The sequence below is a fragment of the Rhyacophila brunnea genome, unplaced genomic scaffold (genome assembly GCF_057557595.1).
Source record: "Rhyacophila brunnea isolate RB1 unplaced genomic scaffold, BYU_Rbru_1.0 scaffold_18, whole genome shotgun sequence".
Taxonomy (NCBI): domain Eukaryota; kingdom Metazoa; phylum Arthropoda; class Insecta; order Trichoptera; family Rhyacophilidae; genus Rhyacophila; species Rhyacophila brunnea.
In genome coordinates this window covers 30,585,208-30,611,729 of record NW_028232837.1, presented here as the reverse complement: position 1 = coordinate 30,611,729, position 26,522 = coordinate 30,585,208, and the positions used below count along the sequence as shown (strand labels likewise).

Genomic DNA, 26,522 nt, shown 5'->3' with positions numbered 1-26,522 from the left:
ATGGTCATAAAATTACTTAGAATATCAATATTGATTCAACAAGCATTTACGGGGCGAAGTTATTACGTATTATAATAGTAAACAAAAAATATCTTTGTTAATTCTACAGAAACAGTAACTGTAGAGTTAACAAAAAAGTTTGTTTTTCGTCAAAATATAAAATCAACAAGCGTTATCATAAGGAGTTATGTTAATGTGTAAATGTCGTTCCAGGGCGAAGACTCAACGGCAGGCTCGATAAATACGATGTCCATCTGCAAATCGGAGCTGTTGTTCTCTCCGGTAAAGGAGAGTGCGATGGGCGTGCCGGGTCACTTCAGCGTAGACAGTCTGGACTGCGATCGCCTGGAGCAGGACCTCATCCTCACCTGCCAGGCCAACAAGCACAACTACACTATCGCCTTCGAGGGCAGCATCACCATGGAGTCAGAGGATAATGACTGCCATGACTCCTCCAACGGTACGATTATTTTGTTATATTAGATGGGTCATTAACACCCTACTATTTTGCTGTCGTATTGTTTCATTGCAGAGGAGTTGTCAACATATATTTCTTTAACCACTGTTCCCATTCATACACCTAAAAATGCACTCTCTTGAGAATGGTGTTTGCAATAAGTCCAAACACCAAGGACAGAAGGAGAAAATAAGATATCTGGTGACATCTCAAATATAAAAAATAACCGTAAAAGAGTCAAGCAATATTATATAATATTATGACAATTTTTTTAAATTTTTTGGTGCTATTGAACCGCTATAGGGCTCTAACTCTGGCTGCAGCGTCTTTGTGGCATCTACAACAACTACAAATCCTCTGCTCTCACATGTACATATCTAGCTCGACCCCCACTTCTGTTTTTTACACTACGTACAGTACTATGAACTAACAGTCATGACACTTTGGTTGTAGAATACCAAAATAGGGTTCTCTTTCATTTGATTTTTTTTTTGTCTTCTCAATGATTTTGTAGATTTAAAGAAATAGTACTTAGGTACCTATTATAAAAAAAGTATATCTCAACTTGTATGGTATAATATCTAGTTTAAAAAAATCTGATGTTAACCAATGTTTTTGTCTCTTAGAAAAACAAGATTTCCCAGGAGAAGCGAAATACAGTTCTTCGAGTGAGACACCAGATGCCACCACATACTCCACCGAAAAGCTGCAGAAATCTTTCCGACTCTCTCGACCCCTGGATTCCTCCATGGCGCAGAGTGATTCCGGATTCACCACGTGGAGCAAACTCAAGAATAGAACCAGCCAATCACAGCTCAGAAGGTATCTAAAGAATTCATTTTACAAATTATTAAGAATCTCAATTAGTACATAGTAAGTTATGATATAAAAAAAATATTTTCAAATTCACCTAAGTAATTTATTTTCGTAATTTTTATAGTTTTTTTCTTCTCATATAATGGCAAACATATTAGATTTACTGTCACATGATTTGTCGCATCAACCTTTGTGAATAGCTTATTTAGTTTCTGTTTATTGGGATTTTGGAGTAATATTTTGGTTAATATCGTTATAGTAGATTTTGCAACTAAGCACTTGTTAATTTGTAGGCATCCATCCGGAAACAACAATCAGCAGGCATCGAGCTCAGGAGCGGAAGGCGTGTCCTGCCTGATGAAGAGTCGCAGTGCGCCAGACTTGAGGGCGCACAGAAACTGTCGTTGTCTCGCCTCTTCTTCCAGTGCCCACGCTTTTGTGGCTTCGGGTGAACATGTATGTATCTTTTATTATTTATATATATTTGATTTATTATGAATATCAACTTTTTCTAATTGCAAAACAAATTGTGCTTTCAACTTATGTTATGAAAGTTTGTTTATTATTTTCTTACTGACTGTCATTGAACATTTGAATCATATTATCTAATCAAAATGATATGTTATTAGAAAAATGACGACTATATTATTATTTAATTTTTTTATTCTCCAAGATTTAAATAGATATTATTTTTATTACAGGAGGAATCCTACACAGCGGAAAATCGTCTCATCGCCCCACCAGGTTGTTTAAAAGCCTCTCATAATAGCCACAGCCACTGCACTAATCACTCCATCGGCAGTCAAGAAGCCTCTGAAGGGATGACCTCCTCCGGAGATAGCCGGGGACCACATAACTCTCGACCACACAACTTCAACCTGGTCAAACTGTTTATGAAACAGAAGAGCATGAGTAACGACGGAATTGTCGGGTCAGCCATGGATCAATCTTCCGAGTGCTGGCCCATCAGTTCGGAAGGCGGCGACAGCGCTGATTCCTTCTGCATCGACTCCAAAGGCAAAGAGCATGAGCATCGACCGGCCCCTGCTAAAATGAATCTCAGCAGCGATAAGGATTATCAAAGTGATGATTGCGAAATCGCCCAGCCCGATACCAAAAATAACACTAAACAATGGGTCGATAATGACACTAATGAGTACTCCACTTGCGCCTTCGAAGACAGCTTAGCGGAAGGCGCTAATAACCACGAAGCTTTCACTAAAAGGACTCACGATTTTATCATTGAAGAAGATGAAATATCCGAAAAGTCTGAACAGGACATCGATAAAAATATCTACGCCACTGTTAACAAGCTTCCTTTGAAAAGATTTAACGTTAACAATAACAACAGCTTTGAAAAGATCGGCTCCAACACCGGTAGCCCGATTAGAGTTCGAGGGAATGCAACGACTCAAACTAAAAAGTCTCTTACTTCATCGACAAACAGTGTTAGTACTTCGAGTTTTTCTGAATCTGAAGCCACCCAGGCCACGAGGCTCCATAGACTAATTCCTAAAGATCTGCTAGACCACAAAGCGACGTCTACTCAATTGTCTATGGATCTCATCGATAAGAGTATGCAGACATCTTGCAGTTCCAGTATTAATATTTCGAGGGAACGTAATGTCTTACGGGTCGTCGAACCGTCTTTCCTTGAGAAATTAAAGAAGGGCAATAATCAGAAGCCGGTTTATGTGCTGTATCCGAACTACACGTTACCGGATTTGGGTTTTATTTCCAAAGACCAAGACATGGATAAGGTGTTCTTGAAGCCCTTGAAATATGTAGTCAATGAAAAGAGTAAGACTTCTCAAAAACAGTCCGATAAGAACAAAAGACCGTTTTCTTGTAATGATGTTGAAGGGTTAAGGAAAAAAGGTTTTAAACATATACGAGACTGGGATTCACTAACATTCTTACTACCAATGGAATACCGTCAGATTCTTTCAGAGATGCCGGAAATTGTTCAGCAATTAAAAGATAAAGAGGAAGATCTAATGCGAAATAAAGAAAGACCATTATTTTGTGTTTCGCCTCCCGTTAGACACAAGTCAAGGCCTGTCAGTTGCGATTGCGCTTCGTTGCTAAGCAACAACGCCACAAATGTTTCTTCTAGTTCCAGTACGGCGACTCAGCCGTCTTCCGGTTACCGTGGATCCTCCACAATGCTCACCGATTCTTCAGCTCAAAATAGCCCTGCCCCGGTTCAAGGATTCAATCCACTTTTTGTTTACAAATATGACAGCGCCACGAGTTCTGAAGCTAGTTTTATGAACGACAAGCAAAGGTCAGGTCTTGTTGGAAACGCTCCTCCGTTACCCAAACGGTCTATATCTTTAGCGGAACAAAACAAAATGGCCATCAATGGCAAAGTTATCGATGTGGCCCCGCCTAGGCCTCCGCTGCCGAAGAGTATTCTTAGGAAATCTATTGATAAAGTCAGAAAAAATACGCCCAACTCGAAGAGATATAGTATGTTTGAAATGGAAGATCACAATGTTCAAGATAATACCGTGACCTGTATGAATGTTCAAACCGATCAGAAGAACATCAAAAGGAGATCACTCCAAGAACCGTATTATTTATTGAAGAACAATTCCATCGTTGAAATGAAGAAGAACAACGATTTAGCCGCTAAACGGTTCTCCCAACAGTTTTTGGACGCGGCTGAAAAGGACATAGATGAAACAGAGTATTTCCACGATGAAGGCGTAGGAACGGAGAGCAGTTTGGAGTCCGGAAAGAGTCATGCGAGACCGCCGACTCCGCCTTTGCCGAAAGACATTGAAGTCAATCCGTTTGTATTCCCGACAACTCTGAGTCAACCCGTTATTACGAGTGCCGAGTTACAACAACTCGAAGATTTCTTAAAACACAGTGGTATCACATGCAACAACATGGAGGACTGGGATAACCATCACATGCAGAAGGTTCGAAATCAAGTGAGCAAGTTCTTGAGTATGAAGCAATCGCAGGAAGGGAAGGAGTCTCTTAATTCCAGCAGCAGCAGTGGTCAGAGTAAAAAGTCAGTCAGTTTCGCGGAGAAGAATGATGAGAAGAGGTCCAGTGACGGTAACGTTAAGCTGGTTGAGGAATTGAAAGCTGGTACCATCACTCCACCCAATTCGCCTAATATTTCCGGTATGCTGGCACACAGGCACTATCAGGTGAATACGAAATGGCCCTTGCAATTTAATCGTAAAACATCATTTCATTTATACATTACAATTTTTTTGGATAATTTACTAAATTTCTCAGAAATAGAACTAGGATTTTATTGTCTGTACCAATGATTTGTTAGTATTGCATCAGTGCACTAATACAGAGGGGGTAATCGGACTATGCAAGCAATTCTTGGGTAACCTATAACCTAATAAAATCCTTTTTCGGTCAGTTCACTTATTGTTTTGCTTACTTGGGAAATTTTTAAGAATTATTTTACTAAAATGTATTCAATACTTATTACATTTGTTCAAATACAGGCAAAGAATCTTGCAGAGATTCCCATCCGAGAGGAAGGCGAGTCAAGTCCTGAAGGATATGCCAGTCCATCTATCGGATACGGCTTACATCGGGCAGCTTCTAATGACGTCATTTACAAAAGAGGTAAGCCTTGGCATTTAATCAGAAAATAGTTTGACAATAATTAGTAACTGAATCATAATTATTAATTTACTTGGCAAATGAGCACAAGTTACCTAGTCTCTTAGATGATATAGAATGGATGTATCATTTGCAGAGCTGGTAACAAGCGTTGTGGACGCCGTGGATGTGATTCTGGATGATGGAACATGGAGTCCTCGTCTGGTGATCGGCACACTGTGTCCTTCTCTGTACGCCCTGTTGAGTGACGGTCTCCGGGAGACCATCGATACACCATTTGGTCCCGCTAACAATTCTGTTTGGCAGGTTGTTGAAGCTTCTGCTAGACAAGGTCAGTATTATATTATTAACATAATATAATTAATGCAAGTTATTATTTGAATATTGCTAAATTGCAATAACTGCTAAATAATATTTTTAACAATTGAATTTGTCACAGCTACACAAACCAATTTTTAGTTGGAAAAATCGCTAATAAATAGAATTAAATTAATGAAGATGAATAGGTAGTTCAAATTTTACTCAAATTACGACGGTGAAAACACAAATCTGAGTGAATGAGTCATCTGACGTTACATTCAATATTACTGATTAAAATCATGGTTAAAGTGTTTACGATGGCCAAGTGACTAACGTGTTGGCTTATAATGTCGTAGGTCCCAGGTTCGAATCCTGGGTCTGGCAAATACACATATTGTTTAGACCTGATAGGTTGAGCAAGTGGTTAACATCAATTTCTCGTAAAAAAAAAACAAAAATATGTTAATACGTGTCCACTCTATGGAGCCGTGGACGCCTATATGATCTTAGAATTGGACATGGTCAAAAAAAAGTGTTTAGATATATAGATTGATTGAACTGGTCTTCTGTGGTTGAACTATAAATAATTGTGGGAAAAAAATTCTATGGTTAGGGAATAATTTCAGTTTCACACTTAGAAAATACTAGATAACATTCAATATTATTTTATGCTTTGCAGGTCCGATTACCAAGTCTTTGAACGAGCTTGTGATGAGAATCAACAGCGAAGATGCTCTGTCAGAAAGCGTTCTCAAATTCAACGCTTTCATTATGGGACTACTCAAGTAAGACATTATATTGAAACAAAATTTAATATTGACATAAATATTTTAATTGTTGTTAATGTTTCGTTTCTGACATGTTGATTCTTTTGTTTTCAGTGTTCGATCTCTGGATGCGTTCGTCTCGTACCTGCGTACCCGCGAGTCGGTGTTGCGACGTCATTACAGCGCCACGGCTGCGTTACGAGGGAACAGTGCCACGCTACTTTCTGCTGCCCTGTCCCCTCTCGCCACCTCCCCCTTCGCCCTGGATCTCCTGTGGCAACTCAAAGAAATGCGCAGAAGCTTCAAACTCATGGAGGACCTCATGTCCAACGAGGTATGCTGGAATATCTTTTCGCTTCGTTTGGTGTTTGTGTATTTGCCCCCTGTACGCCATTTTGTTTATCATTTTTTATTTACGTTAAACGTTCCTTTTGTATTCTACGTTTGTTAATTTAAGGATTTTCAAATGGCTTATAAATAATTAATACATTGATTAATGAGAAAATTAGTTAGTATGGTAAACGTATAAACATTTTTTATATAACGTAAGTCTGCTGCAGAGTACCTATAAATAATTTACAATGCACAAAGAAACAATCCTCATCTATAACAATGACGTATTTACAATAGTTTATTTTTTATTTACAATTAAAATCAATCTTGATTGTACTTATTCTCATATCATAATCGTGTCAATAAATTCAATTAGTAAAATTTTTTTATTTTCTTATTTTTTAGTTAGTAAGGAAAGTTTTTGGAAAGTTGTTTTGATTTTAAAACAAAATTGTAATTCTTTTACACGATTATTTGTAAAGTCATTCGTAAAATAATGTTACGTATTCATTGGATCTCATATACCTATAATAAGTAATAGAATTATTTTTAATTTCATTTACGTTAATTTCTCACTACATGTCTCTTATCATTGCTTGGAATTTCCTTGGGCATATTATCATCCTCTGTACATTCCCTATTTTATTGGGCAGCTATTTTTGTAAGCAAAATTTGCAGCAAACATTCCAATTCTATACCAACAATTTACGAAGTTGTTTTGTATAATTGACGAACATATTGATGAAAAGGCAGAATATTACGACAACCTTCATTACTCGTAAGAATATTATTATTATTTTAAGCATGCATTGTAAAGGAAGCTTTGCTTTTTTAAATATGAATAAACATTTCTTTGACAGAGCTTTTTTTATGATACTACTGCGTTGCATGTTGTCTACTGGTCTCAATTACTAACGTTTCCCCTCTTTTTTAACGAATGGTTACCCCTTGAAACTAACTTGTAATTTTATTAACTCATTCCATCAACTAACAACGGTCAACTAACAAAACGTTTCTCCTTCTTTAACTTAACATTCACAGTCTACGACGACTTCTACGTCATCGGGCGGAGCGTTGTCGAAGACGCAACGCAACCTCCTCCGGCTGGTCCACTCCATCCAGTCCAGTATCAATCAATCCAGCGATGATCAACCTGAGCCGACTCCTCAAGCGAGCGTTATCATGAGAGTCAAACACCATGAACCGTCTCTACCGGATTTACTGAACGATTCCGTTAACAACAAAGGAAATTCCGGAGAAAAGATCCGACCTCGATCGTGTGTCAATCCTTCGATGGTCAACTTCTCCCTGGTGGATCCCGGCGATTGTCCGAATAACAGCGTAGTGAATTCGGTTTACGATCCGTCGCGGAGATGGTCCGGAGTACAGTTGGGATCGAAATTGATGCAAGCCTTCGATAGGCTGGCGCTGTACGATGATAGCGAAGACTATACGGATAGTTTGGAGCATGACCGTCAACACAAGGGGGCCACTAATAAGAAGGATCATCAAGATTCCATCCACGACGAGGTAATGACAGATTTAACCACGCAGTATGTCATATTATTGTCTTGTGCTAGTACACTTCAAATATTATTTTTTTAATTTCTTTCAGCTTATGTGGTCATCTGAAGTGACCACTGTTTTGTTTCATTTTGGTTATCACGATCATCGCTTTAAATAATGCTTTGCTAGTGTCCTTCGAACTTGCTTTTTCATTTAAACTTTGTTTTCGATATTGCTTTAAATATTTTACGTTATGTTTAGAAATGTAAGTCAATGGAAAATTTCACTTTACACTACATTATAGGTTCACCACAGACGTAATAATTTAATAATGTTGGTCCGTGCCTAATTTGAATTTTTATAATTTTCGTTTTACATAATTACGATGTTAATTGATTAAAAACTATTATCCATCTCATCAGCTGGGGTATATCCATTGCTGATTGAATACCTCACATATTTCGTCTACTTGTCTCAGTTGAAATCTATTGCTGCAACGTATTTCCGTTGAACCTTATTGTCAGTGTAGAACTTTATTAAAAGTGAGCAGTTAATGATAATAATAATTTAATATAAATAAACAATAGATACAGAAATCAATTGAATTTCCAATTACGTCCTGTCAATTATTCATTAGCGTAACTTCATGTTCCAATATAAAAATACATTTATATACCTACATATAAATATTGTTGACATTGTTGCATTGCAGGCGCCAATGTGAGAATTGTAATTTTGTATTAGTTTTGTATCAGTGTAGGAAATTCTATAACTAATTCTGAACAATTTTCAAATATTTTAATAAATTTAATAAAATGTACATAATGTAAATATAACTTGGTACCATGATGCATGCTTACTAACATTAACATTACTTATATATTTATAACATTGATAACAATTTTTCCTGTTATGGATTGACTAAGTCACTAATCAATAACATTGTTTTCTTATTATGTACCATTGTTACGAACATAATGTTGTCCACTTATATTGAAAGTAATTTTTGTTTCCAAACCGTTTCTTCCATCAAAAGTCTATTTATTTTTATGTTATTTTAACCTAAATTTTTGTATTTAAAATTGTGTTTTGTAAATTATATCAGAAATTTTGTAGATGGATACACATCTATGATCGGAAACTAAAACAATGACTAATCAAAGAAAATTTCCCCTCATACATTTCATAATTCGAAATTCGATTTTTTTTTTCTATTTTCGGTCCTATCAATTTCGATGTTTTACTGTAGGTACTTTGTAGGTAAGAAAATTCCACTTTGTAGATGATTTTTAGAAATTATTTTTTTTTAACACATCTTATAATAATATGACATATCATGTTCTTATCCTTGATTTCTGTTTCAATTCCAATAATGAGAATCATGAGATTTAACTTGTGACAAAATTTATTATCATTACCTGAAACTGACAATTCTAACAAAAGTGTATATTTAATTAAATATGGACAGTGTTTGTTTTTATTAATTTTACTTATAGGGTTATCGAGTTAAACCTAAGTAACATAAATAAAATTAAAATTTTAACATTGTTTTAAACTCCCATAGTCAAACTCATCAGGAGAGTGGGCAGGTGATCGCGGCAGTGGTGGGGGTAAATTCCGGAGGCTCCAGCGACGTTGGGAGATGCTGAGCGGTCAGGAGAGTCCTCAGAGGAGTTTAGAGAGAGCTTCCGGCTCGACTCCCGGCTCCACGGGATCCACTCCTGGTTCCGCCGGCTCCACTCCTGGTTCTGGAAAGTCCAGGATACCTCGCCCTGTCACCTCGCCCGTCAGATCGGCGTCCGCATCAAATATTGTTTCACCAGTCAAAAGGTTATTTAATATTTTTATAGTAAATTTAGTGTATTTTGAAATTTGTACATAAAAAATATATTATAAATTGTTATTGACGTCATATCGACACCTCATATGTTAAAGGCCGTAACTGCGTTTTTGGCTATTTTGATTTGATGGCCTTTTATTAAATAATTTTAAAGATAATAGAACGATGATAATCGAAAAAAAAAATTCAATCAATATTTATACCAATCAACTGAAAAATTACGATTTCAGCATTCAAAATTAACACTGTGGTGTCATTAAAATTTATTAAAATCGTACTACTGAAAAGTACCATTTTACAGTTCCGGCCTTATAAGTAGGATGTGTCTATATTAAAAGTTTCTTATAATGACTATTATCACCGTTTTAATAAAATTTTATTTTTGTTCAGGTCAATACCAGTTTCTGTCAGCTCGGCAAAGAAAGCAACCACGCCACCTTCGGTCGGTCCGGCCAATCATAAATCTCCATTACCCCCCCTCCCCCACGGCCACAGCACTACGCAGCGCACTCCCATCAGTAATATGGCGGCAAATAAGAAAACAGCCACTAATACCACTCGGTAAATAATCGATACAACTTCCTAATACAACATAAATCTTATATTCTTTCAGGGTTACTAGTGTAGGACTAATGAAAAAATATTTGCGGAAATAATAATTTAAAGTGAAGAAATAATTAATATTAAATGATACAAATAGAAAATTTTGAATTAGGCCTTATAAAGCTATACTGAACTAAGTTCTATTTTTCCTGTGGATTCAAAAATAATAACAGATTCTTACAGAACTAATCTGTAAAGAAAAATATGTATGTGGAAATCAAAATTCTCTTTTTCAGCTTTTTCAACATTTACAAGGAAAGTTACCACTGTGAAAAATTAGTGATAATCAATAAATTATGTACAATAACATTGGATATATTGGAAGAGTTTTAGGTGGCCAAATTGTAATATAGATTAAAATAAATAAATTCCATTCTTAAAAGTTCTTAGGTGGTTACTATTTACTGCCAAAAGTTGGTAAGTCTCGAAATCATGTTATGGAGTAATTGCAATTTGAAGTTTGACATGCCTCTAAAATCAGGCATAATGTTAATTATTTATGCTTTATGTGCGTGTTCTATATATTATGATACGGGATGACCTTGAATGTTTTTTCTAGCATACATATTTATATCCGTTGTTAACTCTAAATAACTAAATTATTGACTTACCAACTTTTGCCAGCAACCCCATGATTAATGTAGAAGTTCTCAATGGTAACATTGAAAAGTTGCACAGTACAAAATTAATTTTCGTACTTAACCTGTTTTATTGAATCGAATTGAATTTTTATTTTTATTCCAGAGTAAGCCGTGTGGAGTCATTCGGAGTGGGTCCATCTGCCCCTCGCCCCTCTTCTCTCCCTTACCGAAGAGTTCCTCCTCCGTCGTCGTCATCACTGTCTCGGCCGAGGCGTGCTGCTTCCACCTCTCAACCCAGGCCCACAGCGCCAGTACATGCCACAACCACCAAGTAAGATGTCATCATTGTTATTTTATTAATATTTTGTTATTCATTGTCTCTGTTGTATTTTGTACCTCGGTGGTGAAAATGTGGAAGTCCATTTTTCACGTTTTCCTTCTATGTGAATTTCATCCCATTTCAGTAAAAATTTCGATAACGAAAAAATTCATGTTCAGATATGACAAAGTGTCAAAAGCAAGTTTCGATATTACTAATGCATTTGAAAAAATATATAATTTGTGAATTTTGTGATATTTTGATGTATATAGGATGGTTCGCACCCTATGGCACCGCCTCCCTTCAGATTCGGGCCACCTGGCCTTCAACGAAGGGGAGCGTCTCCGCCTGGTGCTGGAGGTGGATCAGCAGTGGCTGCTTTGCTGCCGAGGCCAACAGAAGGGTCTGGTGCCCCGAGATGCGGTCATGCCCGTCCCCGATAACGCGCTGCAAAGGTTTTAACGTACGCCAATTGGGACGATAGCGCAATGTTGCTTCGTCTCATCCAAATCGAGGAAAGTGAACAAAAAATAACTTCACATAGTTTTCACGCATTTCTTGCAAATGGGACTATTTTTTGAGACGATTGTTCTGATCCGTGATTTAATTACACGTCTTTTCTTTTCTTTTGTTAGTTTTTTTTTTTTTACTTACGAGCAGGTTATATGTTATAGTATCTATGCCTTTCATAAGTCAAAGTAAATGAATCAGTTTGTTAGAAATTAACAGAAATTGACTCTTTTCTATGATCTCTATTTTTTATTCCATTGTGATAAAACAAAATTCTTGCTAGAGTTGTAAAGTAAATATTTCTAAATGTGGTTTTTTTTATTTCTTGGACGCTTGATTTAATTTTTATTATAATTTTATGATAATTCTTTCACTAGATCTCTGTACGATTCTTACTAAGATAATCATTTTTTTCTTTTATTTTCTTTTCTTCCATTATTTATTTATTTTTTATAGCCGCTTTTAAAATAATATAACTCTAGGTGATTTTAATTAACTCTTAAAATAATCTCATTTGTAACGGATTGCAAGTTTTTAGTTTGAACACAATACATCAAAGTGTAATATAGTACCCATCATGATCATCATCGTCATCTGCCATTTTTGAATTCCTATAAATTTGCCATATCTGGGTCTGAGAGACCCTAGTTACGTAGGTGTCAACAATTCACCTAGAAAAATAAATACTTAAGTGTTGTAATCAAACAGAGGGATTGTTTCATGAAAGTGTCGTGTAGTCTATCTTCAGTGAATGGAAACTGATGCGCATTGTGATTATATTGTGATGTGATTCGATTGAAATTATTAGTTGAATTAATTAAGAAGAAATTCGCTAGCATACAAACATACTCACTCTCGCAAGATATAATTAAATAACATTGTACATTTTAAAATGTGTTTAGTTGGATGTCTTACGATTATTATTACATATTATTATATTATAATGCTTCTCTGTTTTTCATATAAGTACGAGTATTAAAATGATGTTGGACTGAAAGGTACATCTGAATGGGAAAACACGCGATTGCTTCCATGACTTATTTTTAATTACTATTATTTTAATTAGAATTAATCGCTTCCGATGGACAGCAGTTATTTAATCATTCTTATAGATTCGGCGTTTACTTTGTGGTAATCCGTTTTGTTAAAATAAATTTCAAAATATTTCACTTTGCATTCACACCACTCGTATGTATCTATTTAATAAAATACATTCGAGTGGTACAAAAGCAAAAGGTATATTTTTTTTAAATTTAATTTTAACTATTAATTTAATTTGTGTAAATTAGACTTTGGTCGAGCCTTCTTAATAAGTTACGACGTCTTGTACTTTGGAATTAGCTTTATTTGGCTCTGATGAGCTTTTATTTAGTTTGTTTTAAAAACAAACGATTGTCATTCATGGAATGCGAGAACGATGAACAGAATCTTTGTTATAAGTCGTGTTAAATAAATAGTACGCATTTATGTTTAAAATATCTTGGGTTACAAATAGTATTGTTGCAAATATAGTTGGGTTACCTCATAAATAATATTGTATTATAAAAAAGTAAAGCCTCAAATGTGTCTAGTCCCTTATATTATTGTTATTGGGTTTATGGGAAAATAAAAATATTCGCTACACCTCGGTTTTGTTTAACAAATTGTAGTTAAAAAAAAAACTCCCCGAATAAATCGTACGGTTTAAGTTTCACTTAATTCATTATTTTTATTTCCAAAATACTTATTCACTATGCATTCTAATAATTATGCATTTTTGTTTTAATTAAAAATTATAAAGTCGATAGTATATTATGATAGTTTTGAATAGTGTCATATTATATACATATATTTTTTTACTAATTACGATTGATTTCATTTACCGTTACATTTCAGTCTTATATTTAGTTTAGTTGTTTCAATATATACAACAAAAAAAATGACAGTTTAATTTATATGTGCATCTTTCAATGTATCATTAATATATTACGGGTTATTTGGGAAAAGTTATCACATGGTTTACCGATACCTTGTCGAATAGTACAAAACTATTTTTTTTCACAGTAATTTATTTTAAAATCATTATATTTTTTTGTATTTGATTTGAACTTATAAAAATATTGTCTTTCAAAAACTGGGAGACATAAAAGCACCTTCACAATGATATTATATTGGCTTTTTATCCACAATTAATTACTGTGCTTTCATGCCATAGCTATTTTTGTACAATTATTCGTAAGAAATTCAATATTGAATTTTATATATTTAAAAAAGGCCACTTGAATTTTGTATGCCAGAGAGAATGCTAAATTTAAACATAATCAGTCGTTTGAGATTAAAAAACTGGTCGGAGACGCTGAATATTATTACCATAGATTAGCTATAATGATAAATAGTAGCTTTATAAAATAATATATTATAAAGAATGCTTTCTGCAATATATAGTCGTAAAAAGCTTTTTAGAATTCACTAGGCTTCGAGTACTAGAAATATTTTCAAAACAGGAAAGTATTAATTTTTATAGTCAAATGAATTGTAGCATTCTAACGTTTAATAGTCAAATAACATGTTTAAAGTATAGTCAGTGTTAGTTATGGTATAAATACATGATATATATATATATATATATATATCCCACTTTTGATACTTACAAAATGTGCATAATATAATCAATGTATCATTTTATTCTTCTACTAACACACTTTCCTCTTCCTTATAAAATATATCAAATAATATGGTGATTGTTGTAAAATAATGAGAATTTCCCATAAAATTATTAATTTTTAATTTCATATTTTTTGTAGCACTGTTTTTTTTATTATTTAAATTAGTTTTCTTTTGCATAAATTATTATATTATAATATTTACATTTAAAATTCACAACATAAATCATTTCATCAAATTCATAATATTAATTTCGAAGTAATAAATTTCATCTTAGCAGTTAATAAAAATATTAGATTTACCGTGTGATATTACATAGAATCAGGATTAAGTTATTCTAAGTAACTTGGATTGGAAATTTTGTTAGCTTTTTAGGAAACGTGATATCTTACAGTAATCAAAATTCTTTTCTAAGTATTTGAATATATATTATTTTTTGTGGAATTCATATAAACCTACTAGGTTATGGCTACTGTATTAGTTCTCAATATTTTTACTAACATACGCAATTTTTTATTTAAAATTTATGTTCTGCGGTGGAAGTGTCACTCATATTTTTGTCTTTTTAACATATTTTAATTTTAACGCTTTCATCTAAGAAAATATTATTTTATAATTATTGTATTTGGGATGAATGTATCTTGGATTATATATTGTATAGTCATAGTGGTGTAAGGTGTCTTAAAATTCTGTTTTTATTATTTTTAATTATTTTATTTTTATTATTTTTAATGTGTTTCTTCCTCACATCGTTGGAAATATTCGATCAATTCGGTTATTTCTAGATGTTATGTGTTATTTATGTATAGAGTGCACTTTAAATTGTTGAAAAAATGCTTTTTTTATTATTTTCAGTTTTCAGCAATACGCACCGAGCTTGAGTTGATCAGGTATATGCTTAAACGATACCTTTCGAAACCAGCCAAAATGCTCAAATCTAAAAGAAATTCAAAATTTTCTTAATCTCTTCTCATTTTTCCAGGAAACCAAAATATAACTAATAATTTAAACAGTAATTTGTTTCAATACAAATTTTATTATAATACAAATTCATTTTTTTTTTGTATAAATTCTGTTAAAAATCGTTTAACTAAAACGTATTTTTTTATATACAATTTTTACTGTGTTTAAATTATTGTTACTTTGGTGAATTGGTATATCTTTTAGTTATTAACACCTTTTTAAATTAATTATCTTCATAAACTTGTTAAAATCGAACAATGCTTCTTTGTGAAATAACAATCTATTATGGTGAAGGTTTTAAATAATATTTTCAATTGAATTATTATTTAAAAAAAAAAAATGGTTTAACAAAAATTGAACATAATGGTATGGCAAAATTTTGCTTCTTATAACGTTCACCCTACTAACACCGCATGTTGCATGTTGCATGAACACCCATCCTTCATTCCTTTCCTGATTCTTAGAAGTCGATAATTTGTGCATACAATAAGTTTCCAAAATTATATGTTTTTTATATATATTATAATTTAACACTCACATGTTTTTATATTCATAGTTCAGGTGAGAATAATCAACTGTTAAAAATATATATTTGACATTGAGAAATTTCATTAGTCCAGCGTTCCCAGTCAATGCTTATAACAATTAACTCACATATTAACGGCATGCTGCCCTATCCAGCATGATCCTCTCCTTGATTTTGCATTGACAGAATAATCGAAATTACACGTCATTACCTACATTATTGCTCGACATGAGTTTACCCAAATTTATATCTGTCATCTCTAAAAAATAAATTAATACGTATGAGCATGAAAACCTCTCACCATAAATGCGAATTATTTAATTTTTTTTTTTTTTAATAGTTTCCAGTAATCCCATTGTTCGTAACAAAATATAACTTTCGTATAATTTTTAGTGTCTTTCATGTCCTTCATTTTAATTTTCTACTTACGTTTTTTTTTAAATTTAAAATTCCAATTCACAATAGTCACTGTTGAGACTAAATAATGTTTAATTTTTTCTTAGAACCAACTTACTTAATAATTTAATTTTAACAATTAATTTTTTTTACCTGGTTTAATAATTATTAAGGTATGAAGTACATATCTGTTCTGCTCATTCTTGGGTTGTTGAATATATTTTATTTATTTTTTATTGTAAAAATAACACATCACCTGTCGATTAAATCATCGTTCTTTGTCAATTATTTTGATATTGAAAGTTTTTTTATGATATTGGTTATTATTACACTAAAAATTATTTATATAACATTTCATATTGAACTGATAATATTATAATAAATGGTTGCAATTTGAGTTTTTTTTTTGGCTGGATTTTTTCCAACATATATTTCGTTTGTATGAAACTGAAGATATGAGAAAGCATTTTATAGAATGAGTTAAAAATGTATTATTTCAATGTATGGTTATAATCTGTAGGTATCATAATATTATATCACTAACGCATCTTATACATCGTAAAGAAAGCATTGTAAGCAAAATCTGCTTTTGTATTGTCCAATCAATTTCAATTATGCCGCTTATCGTGTAACCAATCACCTGTTCTATATTTGAAACGTATGTTTTTTATTTCAAATATACAAAATGTATAGCTTACTTGAAAGTTAATCTCCCAACAGTATTTTCATATTGCATCATTACACTGATTACAATAATTTATGTACCTATCATATTACATTTAATAATCATATTGTAATTTTCATATACATTCTGTAAACTGTCCTGTTTATATATTTGTATGTAAATTGTCCAGTAACTTTGTACTGTGAACAATATTATAGTAAATTGTACCTTCCGAGGTGACAAATAATATACGTCAACGGCAAAACCAAATAAATGAGTATAATATTGAATAAGTATTTAGTTGTTATTACTACTACTGCATATAGCATATTGAACAAAGTTAGGCAATTAATGTTTAAGTGAAGTGTAATTGTTTATCGCGCTTATGTGATTATGGGAATGATGTGTCTCGTGGCCTTTATATTATATGTAAATCTTTTTTTTTTGTCAATATTTAAAACAAAAACCATTGAGGGGTTAACAAAACTGTCTCTTCAAATGATATAAGTACAGCAAAATGATATCTCTTTTCTTTTTTTTTTTAAACAATATCATCATTAAAACTTAAAATATCTGTCACTACTTACTTCTCTCAAAAGTTTTATATACTTATTAAAATTTTCTCCAATTAATTTTTTTTTGTTTTTCTATTTTCAAGTTGAAATATTTTTTTATGATTTGAATTTCAACTTTCAATTAATTAAAGAGTGAGAACCGTTTATTACGGATGGGCTATTATTATTAAATAATTATTACGTGAAGATTTAAGAAAATGTTTTCTTGTTGGAGTCGGATGAAGAAAGAAATAATGGATTAATGCGAAATGATTTAGTGTTGTCTTTTGATTGTTAATGGATATAAGACATCGGTCGGCAACTTCAAATATCATCACTTTCCTATAAAAATTAACGATTGCTTGAAATACTCTAAAGAATCTTAATATATAATAATCATTACACTCTTCATATAAGAACTACTCGTATTAATAGAAATCATTCTAGATAGATATAAATGTAACTGTCCGTTATTTATTTTAAAACTTTCAAATTTGGAACTTCTATGTTCTTATAAAAACTATGTTCCTTTCTAAACATTTTATAACTTCCGCTTACGAAAAGCCGCTAAGAATGAGTATTAACATATTTGGCTTAAATGTAATGGGTTTGTTAACTGTAACGATTTATTGGGTTGTCGATCTTTGTGGTAGGGTAACTTCGACTGCTTTCATGTGATTTGTGTTTCACGCGGCAAGACCAAAGGTTAAGTTTATTACGAACGACCGATATGCACACTTTCCGATACCGAACTATTATTATAGTATTATAATTATTATATATATTTATATTATCTCGATACGTTTGATAGACTCACTCTATCAACTCATTAATTTTTACTAATGTATATTTATAACATTTATGTTAATTTATTTTAAGTGCCATATTGTACGAAATGACAAGTTTGTAATATTATAACTCATTAAAACTAACTAAAATATAAATAAATCATTCTTTTTTTTTAACCTAATTATATTTCCAATTCATCCAAAAAAATACATTCAGTGAATTCATGGTGAAGACTCCTACCATCTTATGAAAAATATTTTTTAATTGCATATTGACATGGTTATATAATTACTTGATTATTTTATATTCTATAAAAATAATTTAATTAACCAAGGACGTCATATAATATGTTGGAATGTATTATACAGATTACAAAATAATCCGCAAAGGTTTAAAAAATATACCACACCATGCCATCTGTCTTGACGGAAATAAATATCGGATTATTTCTCAAGGAATTGTGATATTTTTTCGTACGGACTTTACGTCACATAACCTCAATCAGTCTATCAAATTGTATGAAATATGGTAGGTTCCTATCGCATAGCCTAAAACCTTTGTGCATTATATTGTTGTCATGACTGCACTTTATCCAAAATAATTGATAATTAGATAATTTAAAAAAATAATTTATATTACGTTTATTCGCATATTAATACTTAAATATAGATTGTTTTTAAAAATAAAAATAAATTTTATCTAATGAATTTTAATGTGTAAACATGTTTTGTAAAATACGTAATTTAAACTCATCGCTCAATTTTATGTCGTCAGTGAGTTTTTTAAGTTTCATTGAATTAGTGTGTCGTTGTCATTATTGTTTACCTATTCATTAGTAGTAATATTGTATTATCTTCTTATTTCCTGTAAGTATATCTAACGAGTGTGCTCTTTTTCTCAGATCAGCCTACCTCTTTCCAAAAGTCACCCTTCGCCACTGCATTCCGTATATCATTTTCAGAGACAGCAATCTTTCATAGATATTTAACTTTATATATGAGGAATCTTTTGTCAGTTAGGAAAAGGGAGTGAGGAGATAACATCACAATCACGCATGCGCTGGGTTCAAATAATCAGCAACTATACAATCATTTATTGAACAAATCAACTCATAAGATTCTTCATTTGGCTGGAATTTGAACCCAGGATATTGTCATGCTCGTTTTGACAACAAGCCACGGGTGAGAAAATAAATCAGTAGGTGACACTACTGAAGTATGTTAGATAAGGTAGGTAATTATTCCTGATGTGTAAAGTGGTGATATTACTTATCGCAGTGATCACTAAGCAGATGAAATGGCAATGGGCTGAATATGACGTTTGGTGAGTGGACAAATGCTGTCATGATGGTACCTAAGGAGCACTAAGCAACTATAAGGATGCCCTAAAACCCGCTGGATAGATGAACTCGTAAAGTTTAGTGGATGAACGTGCCTGCGAAGAACTAGAGACCCAGAAGAGTGGAGGGAGCGAGGGTAGGCCTTCATCCAGCAGTGGATCGACCCCAGATGATGTTTAATAATAATGGTGGTAAAAAAACACTTTGTTAATTCTATATGTGGGTATGAAGTTACATAATATATTATATTTGATTCTCTTCATTATAAAAAAGTTATGTCACACAATTAGGGATTGCAATACCAAAAGAATATATTATCAATACTGGTATTCGTCAAAACATAACGCGAGTGGAGAACTACAAGGTTCTAAGTGTTTGTCCTTGACGAAACAAAAGTAACAATGTGGCGGCTTAGAATACTACTTCATTGTTGAGTTTGTTTTTTCAAGGACGAACACTTAGAACCTTGTAGTATTAGGCTCGCGATATTATAGAAAAAAGAAGTAGGTACCTATCAATAAATGTAACTATTTAAATCACTATTTCATAGCAACCTAAAGTGCCTACCTACATTTCATGGGCGTACAGGCAGAAGTCACTAACTCCAGTTTTGACGAAATTGAGATTTTAATGTCATTATATAGAAAAAGTAATGCTGCTTGACTGGCAGAAGTCACGATTTAAGATTATTGAACTTATAAAAAAATAAAAGTAATGAATAACTCAAAAAATTAAGATTTTACAACCATTTTAAGAATACCAAAAACACAAAACATTGATTATCTCAGAACTGTGTATTTGGAGTTAGTGACTTCTGCCTGTACGCCTACAATTTATTAATATGTTGACCTTTGTAAATATGTATCGATCATAATATTTTAGAACTGCTCATTTATACAAATACTGTAAGTCCTGGTTCAGAAAATCTTTCTGAAATTCAACATCTGTTGGATGTACTATGAACGTTGGATCAATAGTTATAGAATTAAAAATATTTAGCACGAATGTTTTCTTTTTCGAAATATGTTAATTCATCGCAACAATTTTATTCTATAAGTATATTTAAGGGATTTTGTTTAATTTTATTTAACTTTTGTTGGTTTCAGTCAAATATATTTGCGTTTTATAGCATAGTATAGTAATAACATTAAATTCATTCTTGAAAAACACATACGTGTATGCTTTCTTAATACCGAAAATACCGGTGTTTTGGATTTTTGAAACCGGTGTTTCGGTATCAATAAATAATTGATCACCGGTTTTGAAATACCGGTATCGCAATATGTACACACAATATGCCAGTTCAAACAATATCTATTAACTTTAATAAAACACATCAATTTGGAATATATCTTTTTATTTGTAAAATTATCATATTACATTTAACATAGAAGTATTTAAAAATATATGTGATTTTTTTGTTAATGATCAATAAGTATCTAAATATTCTAAACTACACTATGTATTCGATAAAACTTCTGTGCATATTCTAACAATGAATCTATGTGTTCATTTTTCAAGTAAATATAAGGCAATAATATCATCTGTGATAGTTTCAGCTCTAAATTATTGCGAACCAATCATAACGCTAACTTTTTAATAGTGAATAATGATTTGTTTTGTATTGAACAATAAAACTATAAATTAATAGATATCTACATACCAATATAAATGTGTTATATTGTTCTGCAGGTCTATTCTTAACAGTTATCATTTTAGCATGTTTCCGTTATTTTCATTATTCCAAATAGCATGGAAGGTGTTCTACACACCAAACGGTTATCGGCGGCTATCTCTAATTCGTAGGTTTGTCAAATTCGGATATGTTCGTGCTGTCGAACCCGAGCGGATAAGACTGAACACAAGCAGATAAAGCCGAACCAGCACCATCTAGTCTTAAAATTTTGTATTGACACGTCAGGCATATCAACATAACCTACAATTTTATTAGTTGTGTCATTGCGATTGCAGCAAAACAGTCGGATCCTGCGTCTAAATTTTCAATATGGAAAATTGACGTACTATTTCTCATTCTCAAAGTTAGCACGGCCAAGAGAGGGGCTGTTAAAAGATATCACCTTTTGACAGTTCAGACAGTTAACTTTTTTACATAATTAACCGACAGAATACGTAAAGTGATAATTATATTTATCACAATTAGCTTTTTTTTATGTAAAGCGATATGTTAGAATAGGCCTGCTGCAATGGTTCTAATAATTTTTTTTAAATAAATTCCATTATAGTTTTCTTACTCCAATTAAGTTGTAATTAGGATATAAATTAAAACACATTGATTATGTTAATACCGGAGGATTTTTATGTATAGACTATAGAACAGATTGATAAGATCGAAATGCAAAGCTAGTCGCCATAGACCAAGATTTTGATGATTTAATGGCGGTCCGGCCATAAGGTAGTTGACATATCCTTCAAAATGTCTTCAAATATCACGAAAGTACATTTCGGATATGTGACAAACTTTAATGCATACAAACGTAACTATTGAAAATAACATATCGGTTCTTTAACATGTGTTTAAGTTTATCCCTTATTTCTCCACACTCAAGAATTAATTGTTACTACTACACCCAGATGGTAACGCAGTTTCCATTATATATTTCTGTGCTCCCTGGTGAAGATACACCAGAAAATAACCTACAAACCTACTTCAAAATACTTATCTGGTTGATTTCTTATATTACTTATAGCATTACTAAACATTATAACGTAAATCGAAACCCCCTACGTCTTAAGTCGGGACTGCAAAATGGTAACTTTTCAGTAGTACGATTTCAAGAAATTTTAATGTAAATGTAAATGTTAAATTTAAATACCACAACGATAATTTAAATGCTGGAATTGTAACTTTTTAGTTATGCCTATAAAATATTAATTGTTTTTTTTTTTTTATGACAGATTGACTATGTCTGATCCTAATAAGATCATATGGACCTTCACGGAGTGGAGGTTGGTATTAACAGATTTCGTTTTTACGAGAAATAGATGTCAGCCATTTGCTCAACTTATTAGGTCCATACTCTGACTCATACACAAATTGAAAAACAATATGTGTACTTGCCAAACCCAGGATTTAAACCTGGGACTCACGACGCTATAAGCCGACACTTAAGCCGCGTGGCCATCGTGTGTTGTGGGCATTTTACGATGTTATCGTTTTATTATCTTGAAAATTATTTAATAAAGGCAATCAAGTCAAAATATCCAAAATCGCAGTTACAACCTTTTACGTGGGAGGTGTCGAAATAATATTAATAATTTCTGCAAATAAGAACCATAATGTCGTAAGTCCATTTGAATAATTTTGAAATACTAACAAAGTGCATTTTGTATTATTTCTAGAAGTAATGCATAACGCAACATGAATTATTATAAACATTTAATTCAATATTGAGACAAGTAAGTAATATGACATTTTGTTTCAAAATTGAATCAGATTAAATGTGAACTTAGAATGTTATGGTTCTCAAAAACAATGACATATTATGAATAGAATAATTTTATTATTTTATGTAACCCTTCAGTTGATAAGTAAATTCTAAGCCTAATATTAATATTCCACATTTTATACAAAAATCTTAGATTGTTGTTAATTCGTTTACCGGCAGATTTTAGTTATTTTTAATGAAGATAAATAATTCTAGATCCAATTCAATGATTAGGCATGATTATGTAGATCTTTTTATTTCTAATATTAACTTCTATTGTTGACGTGAAATACCTACACTAAACACTTTGGCTAACTTTCTGCCAAAATGATGTTTTGACTAACATTTTATTGAAAAATACATTAAAAATTTTAAGGTAATGTTACATATTACGTATATATACGTAATTTATATTTGAATAAATAATTAATTAATTTAGTTTGTGGTTTCGCGTGATACATGACTGTTTTTGAGTTTCTATTAATTATAACTACTAATTTTTGTAATGATAAAACATCACATTGTATGTACCTACATAACAGGAATAATATGTTGTTTGTACCCACAAAACTTTCTGAACTCTAAATAGGTATCTATATTACACCATAAACGCTGGTTCGGATTAGTCGAGTGGCGGGTAATTTAGTAACTAAACGTGTACGAAAAGACAAATTTAATAAAATCATTTAGTCGAGTCAATCCATTTTGTTCTAATTTTTCGGTCGAGTAGAGGCCCCCACCACCTCTCACTAAATACTAAACAAGCCATGAGACAAGTCGAACACATTATCTTTAGTCAAGTTCATTAGTTGTCGTAGAGTTTCCTCCTCCAATTCTTCTAATATAGCCATTATAAATGAAGTTATTAACTTATTTATTTTTTGAACATACATAATAAAACACTTCAAATCGGGTTCATCACGCGGGTTCGAATCCTGCTGGGTGTCGAATTTTTTTCTATTTGTTATATATTTTTCAGAAGTGTTTTTAAATTATGTTTCAATAAAAAGAATGTTACATTCTTAAATCTTGTGAATTATTCGTCGAATAAAAAAAATTGTTAATTATTCATTTTTGCTTTGTTACGTTGTGCTCTGTTCATTTTGACACGTCACTCACTAATGTACTGTGTTAGGACACTTTTCAGTTACTAAATCATTTAGTGGTAACTAAATCACTCGCCACTCGACTAAACTACTCGACTAATCCGAACCGGCCTTCTGATAGGTACCTATATCAATGCTTAGTGTAAATATATTGATGTTTGGCAATTCGTGCAAATTGGGTTTATTGTGTGTTTGTGAAACACGTACAAAAATATCTATTATTTTGTGATTAACATTTCCCTACATTAATTGCAACAATAAACTAAAAAAAAACAGTGACACTCTTTTAGCTAAGCACGCTTTAGCTAGGTATACCAGCATTTCCCAAATTTGATTTAGAAGTCTATCGAGAAGTATTATTTGCATTTCCGAATTATATATATTTGTATTCAAATGCGCCTCACTCGGATCTTTATAATCCATATTGAGGACATGTTGTTGGGAAACTAATTTAAAATTAAGCGGATAAGACTGAACACAAGCGGATAAAGCCGAACGAGCGCCATCTAATTGGTAATGAGCCGAACACAAGAATTTTGTATTAACACTTCAGACTTATCAACATAACCTACAATTTTCTTAGTCATTTTATTGTTATTGCAGCAAAACGGTCGGATCTTGTGTCTCAATTCTCAATTAATAGGTATGTAAAATTGACAAATTGACAAATTGACAGATATCACCTTTTGACAGTTCATACGGTTAACTTTTTTACATAATTAATTAACCTCCAGAATATGTAAAGTAATAAATGTGATAAATTTATCACAATTAGATCTTTTTTGTTGTTAAGTGATATGTTAGAATAGGCCTGCTGAATAACGAAACACCAAAAGTGGGAAATGCTGCTCTACATAATCTATAATTATAAAGGAACCCAAAGAAAAAATACGATATATTTTAAATTAACACATAATTTGTGATTTCATCATTATATTGATGAATGTTATTAAATTATCTAATATTATGATGTGTTACTTGTGTACCTGATTTCATGAAATCCGGATGACACAAAGCACAAAGGATCAGCATAGTTTATTAAATTTACTAATTTCATAATTTCATATAATATACTTTAGTTTATAAAATAAAACTAATCAATAATTGTCAGTGTAATTATAAGAGTATTATTGAATTTATTATACTTTAATAGAATAGATATTGTGCAAGTTTGATTTAATTAATTTCGTATGGTGTTTATGGAATTAATTTTAAATGACAATTTCATGATTTAAAATGAATAAGAACCAGCCAATATATTTTAATTTTAATCGCTCCCTATATGATAGCAATATTATGCAAATACGTATTTAATTTAACTATTTGATGATCCTCTTGGCAAAAATTGAGCCTATTTCTATTTTTTTTGAACTTCTATTCTAATTTATTTCTTATAATTTTATCTCTGCTTGCTTACAAGCTAAATTTTTATTTTAATTAGCCAATTAACATGGAAATGAGCTCGATATCTTTTCTGTGGTTATCCTTCTTATTTGAAACTGACCAATTAACAGGGTAGTATAATTAAATGAACTTGATTATTTTTAACTGTCGTTAATATTCATGTTCTTATTTCAAAAATATTAAACTTATTTTAATAAATAATGTATTTGTTTGATAACTTTTAAATGAAATTGTTCTTAATTCAAATCGGCCAATCAACAATATCTTGTCTACTGTTGTTAATATCCAAATAACTACCAGAACAATGAACTTTGTGTGCTTTTTGTCATAATTTAAGTGTCGAATGTTTCAATAGATCCTGAAGGGCGGTCTCTCCATGATGCCGCAGTCGAGTCGCGGCGTCTGACATTTTCTGGGGGAGGGATGCCGAGAGCGGACAGACGACTCTCGGGCGGTCCTCGGCCGCTGCGGTCTCTGCGATGAGTTCCTCAGTGAACCGACTGCGGCAGACATAATGGAACGAGGCCCGACGGACGATTCCCTTCGAGAGGCATGCATGCTTTGCAGGGACACGTAGTCGTAGCAATCCTGTATGAACACAACGCATTTAATTAAAAGCTGTTTATTAAAATTCAATTAAAGTAATAATGCAACATTTCAAATTATGTATATTATCATTTTAAAAAATATGTCTACGTCAAAAGATAATAAGACTGTTTCAAACAGTATTTTGTATTTAAGGCGTAAAGCTTCCATGAGGCGACGGGGCGACGGCGCGTGCTTCAATTATACGAGAGGCACCACAACTTAACCAAAATGTAAAAAAAATCAAATACCGCAGAAACCACAGAATATGACTGGGAGCTGAAGGGACTAGTTGGAGCAGTTTACGCTGTTTGAGACGTAGATAAATAGCAACGCTCCTTTTGCCACTGGCCTATTTGTTTTATGTGTTCTTTTTTCATATAAAATATACCTTCGATTTACTTGTTGAAATAACAAAATGTATATATTTTACGACTTTAAGACTATCATAGGCAGTATGGGAGCATTTGGT

The 26,522-nt window shown here is 32.2% G+C and overlaps 1 protein-coding gene across 6 annotated transcripts in view; it reads left to right on the top strand.

Annotated features, from left to right (window-relative positions):
• The window catches only part of LOC147073419 (uncharacterized), a 240,138-nt gene extending 222,647 nt beyond the window's left edge, over positions 1-17,491 (top strand). For 4 of the 6 annotated variants that reach the window (XM_085945031.1, XM_085945029.1, XM_085945032.1 and 1 more), the window contains 13 exons: positions 214-460; positions 1,084-1,279; positions 1,567-1,729; positions 1,975-4,440; positions 4,756-4,879; positions 5,013-5,207; positions 5,856-5,961; positions 6,058-6,277; positions 7,318-7,806; positions 9,347-9,612; positions 10,013-10,183; positions 10,970-11,137; positions 11,398-17,491. In XM_085945031.1, the coding sequence (XP_085801157.1) occupies positions 214-460; positions 1,084-1,279; positions 1,567-1,729; positions 1,975-4,440; positions 4,756-4,879; positions 5,013-5,207; positions 5,856-5,961; positions 6,058-6,277; positions 7,318-7,806; positions 9,347-9,612; positions 10,013-10,183; positions 10,970-11,137; positions 11,398-11,587 (5,001 nt within the window). In that variant the 3' untranslated portion in view covers positions 11,588-17,491. The remainder of the gene's footprint in view (positions 1-213; positions 461-1,083; positions 1,280-1,566; positions 1,730-1,974; positions 4,441-4,755; positions 4,880-5,012; positions 5,208-5,855; positions 5,962-6,057; positions 6,278-7,317; positions 7,807-9,346; positions 9,613-10,012; positions 10,184-10,969; positions 11,138-11,397) is intronic. The other 2 variants (XM_085945033.1, XM_085945034.1) reach the window with 1 other exon arrangement.
• Positions 17,492-26,522: the final 9,031 nt, after the last annotated feature.